Source organism: Gossypium raimondii, chromosome 8 (assembly GCF_025698545.1).
Source record: "Gossypium raimondii isolate GPD5lz chromosome 8, ASM2569854v1, whole genome shotgun sequence".
Taxonomy (NCBI): domain Eukaryota; kingdom Viridiplantae; phylum Streptophyta; class Magnoliopsida; order Malvales; family Malvaceae; genus Gossypium; species Gossypium raimondii.
Genome location: NC_068572.1, coordinates 41,077,252 through 41,082,794, shown reverse-complemented (window position 1 = coordinate 41,082,794; position 5,543 = coordinate 41,077,252). Strand labels below are relative to the sequence as shown.

General features: G+C 34.3%; 1 protein-coding gene across 1 annotated transcript; it reads right to left on the bottom strand.

Moving 5' to 3' along the window:
• Positions 1 to 2,815: 2,815 nt before the first annotated feature.
• Positions 2,816 to 5,113, bottom strand: LOC105791470 (probable glycerol-3-phosphate acyltransferase 3). The gene is made up of 2 exons (XM_012619540.2): positions 4,368 to 5,113; positions 2,816 to 3,952 (listed from the first exon to the last, which is right to left on the bottom strand). Exons 1-2 carry the CDS (start codon positions 5,088 to 5,090, stop codon positions 3,074 to 3,076), a joined length of 1,602 nt encoding a protein of 533 aa, XP_012474994.2. The 5' UTR covers positions 5,091 to 5,113; the 3' UTR covers positions 2,816 to 3,073.
• Positions 5,114 to 5,543: the final 430 nt, after the last annotated feature.

The following is a 5,543-nucleotide window of genomic DNA, read 5'->3' as shown; positions in this document are numbered from 1 at the left end:
AACATAATATCGATAAACAAAAGAAGGAAATAAACAAAACGCATAAAGAATAAAAAGGTACATAATATATTTATTGAAATTATGAGGAAGAAAAAACAAGCACAAGATTTACATATAAAATTTTGAATTATAAAATTTATATAAATATATAATACATTTATGAAATAAAGAAAAATATAAAAAATATAGATTAAAATATGTATTAAAAATATATATGTATGTGAGCATTTTAAAAACATAAACATATACACGTATATAGATAAATATAAAAATATTCATTTTAAAAATATAACAATATATTTACATATACATATATATAATAAATTTGTACATATATATATAAAATAATTACATATATACATAAAAAATAATGATTACTCTATATTAAAAAAATAAATATGCGTGTAAGAAGATAAATGAAAATTAATGTACGTATCAATTATGGGAATAAAACAAAAATAGTAATAAAAAAATAATAATGCTAAAAGGTAATAAATTGAGTAAAAAAAAAGTCACATTGTAATTGAAATCGAATTAGCAGGCAACAAATAGGATTAGAAGTAAAATGAGGGACGAAAATGCCACACGCGAATGACATGGGGGTCTAGATGGGCAATAACCCAACTTCCCAAAACGCTGTGTATTGACATAGGCTAAAGTGAATAAATTGAAAATGAACCGGGTAAATTTAAAAAATAGATCTGGAACAATGTGAAAACACAGAGGGGCAATCGCGCAAATTACCCATTTAGGGTGAAAACGCGCGGACCCAACCTGCGGGTCGGGTCGACGCGCGGACCCACCCCCAAACCGAACGGTGTCGTTTTGCCCTTAGGTTTTAAAACAGTTTTCTTCATTTTTTAAAAAAAAATATTTGCAGTAGAAAGAAAAAATAATAATAAATAAATAAAAACAAATGCTCTTTGCTAGGGTTTCTTCTTAACCCATTTTGCGCCGCCGTTCGCCTATGCCAACACTCCGATCGCGACGGAGATGGCAACCATCCGACGATTTCGACGAAAAAAGGTAAAATCCCTTTCCTCCTTTCTTTTCTTCGTATTTTTAAGCGGAATAAATAAATAAAAATAAAATAAAATAAAATAATGAAACTACGAATGAAGAATACCAAATGGAAAAAAAATAACCTTCTGTGTTAAAAAATTTTGTATCTCCCGCTTTTTGAACTCTCTGTGTTGCAAAAATAATAGCTTTCTTTTTATTGATCTCCTCCCCTTCTCAATGAAGGGAGAGGCTTCTATTTATAGCTGAGCCTTCCCAAATCCAACGGTACAGATCAATTACATCAACGGCTAAGATTAAAGGGTATCTACAAATTAAATCTCTGAGATTACAAAATCATATCTTCTAAGATTGCATATATCATATCTAAGAATGCATATCATATTTAAGATTGTATATCCTCGAAAATTATGTTTCCATATGTGAGCCCGGGCTAAAATTGGGTATTACATATATGATATGAATATACATCAAAATTTATATAATATAATTTGTATCATATTAAATTTTATGAAAATATATTTTCATTTAAATATAACATCAAAATATATAAAATTGCTGTACCATATATATATATATATATATATAAATTGATATAAATATGCGAACTATAATTTTATAGCAGCAGCATGTATTTTGATGTCGATGTCTCGACAAAACAGTAAGTCATAAGGCCACACATATCTTATAAAATCTGTGTTTTGTTAATGTCAACGTCTGATCTGTCACGATCTCAGCTTTGGCCAATGGGTAGTTGGAAGTTTAGCTGTGCGTGGGTCAGGCAGCGCTCCTCTTCCAAAACCAAGTTTCATTCCTAAACCCAATTTTTTGGTAGGTCTGATTCGACTCATAAATTGGTTTCTACGTTTAAAAATATTTATTATTAGTTAAATCAAAGCAATCTTAAACCTAGAAATTTTTATTCAAATCCGGTCCATGATTATGATCTACTCTAGTTGGAAGATATCTAATTAAATAGCAAGCCACGATACAAAAGATAATGTAATCTTTTGCAATGTGTTCAATGAGGCAAATATAATATGCAAATAAAATGAGATTATATTTAATATATGAATTTATATTTAATGTATTGTTAAAATTTTTAATTTTTAAAATTGTTAATAAAACTTAAAATTCTGTAACAATATATTAAATATAATATATTTTGAAAATTATAATTTATTGTGATATCTAAGTTATTCAGTATATATAGTAGTCTTGACTAAGAAGTTAATTTAATGTACCGTTTACTTTACGTTAGTATGTAATTAGGCGAACTAAATCATGTATTACATAATCGAATTCATCTCTACTGATAATTCCTACTTGATAATTACCACCTAGAGGTGATCATGGGTTGGGCTATCTGGTCCGGCCCGACGGCCCGCCCAAAAAATGGGAGAGTTCGGGTAAAAATATAGGCCCGAAATATAGGTTTGGACAAAAAATGAGGCCCGTTTAGAAAATGGGCCGGGCCTCGAACAACTTTTTTGGCTCGGGCCTAGCCCGAATTATATATTAAATATATATATTTAATATATATGGGTTGAGCCAGGCCGAGCTTGGGCCTAACAATTTTCTTTCGGGCCGGGCTTGAACAAATTTTTAGGCCCATAATTCAATCCGAGCCTCATCTCTAATTACCACCCTACTTTACGATTTTAGATATATATTTTTTTTAATTTTCTATTTCATAAACTTAAAGCTAAAACAACACGCTCAAACATCCCTTATCAAAAATCTGAAATAAAGCAGATGCATACAATTTAAAAAAAAAAAAAAAAACAGCAGCAAATAAAGAATACAGCACTATCTAGGGTGCAAAATATTTCTACTATTAATTAAGTTAAATATACAACCAAAAAATATGTTTATGCTACAACTTACAATCCTTTTTTCTTTTTCCTATATTTCATGAAAAGAAAAGTAAATGTTAATCAACTTATTGGTTAAAGTTATTTAAGGATTTGGAAGGAATTATTCTGTAGTTGAAATTCAAAACAAATAATAAAGGTTAAAACTATGTTAGCCGGGTTGGAGCAAATTAATTTGGTTAGCATTTATTAACTATTCCTTCGTTCCCTGCCAAGATCAAGTACTTGTCTCTTCTGGTCAGCCTGGTGCAACCAAAACCCAGTGCCTTCCCAATCTCACTCTGCACATGGTTAGCTACATCGAACCTTGATCTCTCACCACCACCAAGAAAAGAGCTCAACCCATATACACCATCAAGGACTCGTACGTTGTAGCTTGGACGTGGGTTCATGATGAAGAAAAGTGGGTCCAAGCATTTCAGCCCACCCGCTGTGGTACCGTAGAACATGCTAACATGGCAGTCCATTGCAACGGGAACTATATCATCGCTCATCTCAGCGAACAAAGGGCTGAACCTCAACAAATAAGGCTCCCTACACGTGGTTCCTTCTGGGCAAACAACTAGGTCCCCTTTATTCAACATCTTTTCCATCATTTTGCTGTCTTGATCGCGGTCCCTAGCTAACCTCACGGTCTTGATCGGGGCTAACAGCTCCGACACCCTGCTCAAGCTGTAAGTGACGGCGGTGAGATCCTTTTGTAATGAAAAAGACAGGTAGAGTGGGTCCAGCAGGGTTTTATGGTTGCAAACGTAGAGGCGGCCTCTGGTTTTACGTGTGTTTGAGCTTTGGAGCGATGGGTTGGGAGAGAGGGAGAGTCGGAACCCTGTGTAGGCTAATATGGGGATTGAAAGCCTGTAGGGAAGCAATATGCCGGAAATGGCTCGGATGATGGAAAGAGTGATACCGAAGGGGAGCCACATGAACATGGCTAGGGTGGCTAATGGGGTCGGCATGAAAGCCAGTCTCCCATCGTGGAAAATGAGTGGTTTTAGGTATTCATCTCTCCTTATGCGTTGCCAGCTTCTTTTGTCGGCTTTTCTCACGAGGTAAATTTCCTGTTGCACCACAGATGCAATAAATTAGCTAACAGGTAATCGTTATAAATGGAGCGATAGATACAGGGATAATTGCATGCGTAAGTCCTCAAAATATGGTCAAATACTAAATTGACCCCTAATCTTCAAACCATTGTAATTGATTCCTCAAAGTATCTCTTTCACCAGCTTAATCATTACTTTGGACACTAAGTTATAGCTCAAATACATGAATCAAATTAAAAACACATTAAATTCAAGTGTTTCGATATTTAAATTGATAATTATGTTAACAGAAAATATTTTAAGGAATCACAAGTTTAAATTCAATGTAAAATTTATACCATAGTTTAAACCCTATATTATATATAATTTTAAAAGCGGCCCAAAGTCATTTTGAAAGAAAGGGAATATGCAGAAGAACCTCAAAACATACCTTGCAATGAGAAGACAAATGATATTGAAGTGATCCCTTGAAGCCACTTATGCCAATAACATCACAAATTCCCAACCCTTGGCTCCCAATTATTGTCTCCAAAGCGGCGTTGCTCTGTTTCTTGTCTTCCATGACACCCAAAAAGTACCCACGAAACACCTTCACCTCCCTCCCAACAACAAAATCAATGTCCAAGTAATCTCTCAAGAAACTCTCGATCATCACTCGAGGGACATTGCTGAACCCCACTTTTTTACCACCTTTCTTCAACACCTCCAGCGTTTCCACCGCCACATCCTCTAAAAAAAACTTGGGCAAAACAGCACTCCCAACCCTGAAACTCTTCGTCTTTACCCCAAAGAAGCAAACGAACACCATTATCTTCAACCCCATGTCTTCGCCAACAAGGCGTAGTAATGGGTAGGAAAGAATGAGGACAAAAGCCCTCAACAGCCCTCCGGCTTCAAAGGCCACCAGCATGAAGTAAGAGAACAAAGATGGCGACTTCAATAATGCATCTTCTACGTTGAAGAGTAGCAGGGTTTGGTCCTTTGACAGGTTTGCTCTGTGAGCAAAAGATGGGTACTTGTGGTATAATTTGCCTTCGTTTGCATGAATGTTGCTTGCAGTTCTATGGAAAGCTTTGGGGTTTTTGGATGGTTTAAAGACAAGTCGATAGAGGAAGAAGAAGAAGGAAAAATAGTTCATGAAAAACTTAGCCATAGTGTTTTTGGTTGACTGAAATGAAGGCATAGGGGGATACTTTATAGAGATGAACACGGTTTTAGCATTTTGCCCTCGGTGACATGCAGAAATAAAACACGGTTACTGTAGAGAAAGTCCAAGTCGCAAATGTTGAATAAAAAAATAAAAGCAAATATTATTAAAGGTTGAATAAAAATTAATATGAAATGAGTTTGAATTAAGTATAAATTCATTTTTTAAATCGTAAATGAGATGATTAAATTATAGGAAGGAGTAAAGTGAAGTTGGATAAGAATGTATCAATAGCGATAACATAATAGTAAGTTGATCATTTAACGAAATCAAGAGAGGAGTGGACTAGTCAACAACGGCAAGATGGAGTACACATATTTGACTTCTTCCTTTGATTTTTAATCAATTAATATGATGAGATTCAAGTAGTCAGATCAATGACAAATCTCAATTTTCATT

Coding starts and splice junctions, on each gene's coding strand:
- LOC105791470 (XM_012619540.2), bottom strand. CDS start 5,090: ATGGCTAAGTTTTTCATGAACTATTTTTCCTTCTTCTTCTTCCTCTAT. Junction 3,953..4,367: donor ATTTGTCTTCTCATTGCAAG/GTATGTTTTGAG, acceptor GTGGTGCAACAG/GAAATTTACCTCGTGAGAAA.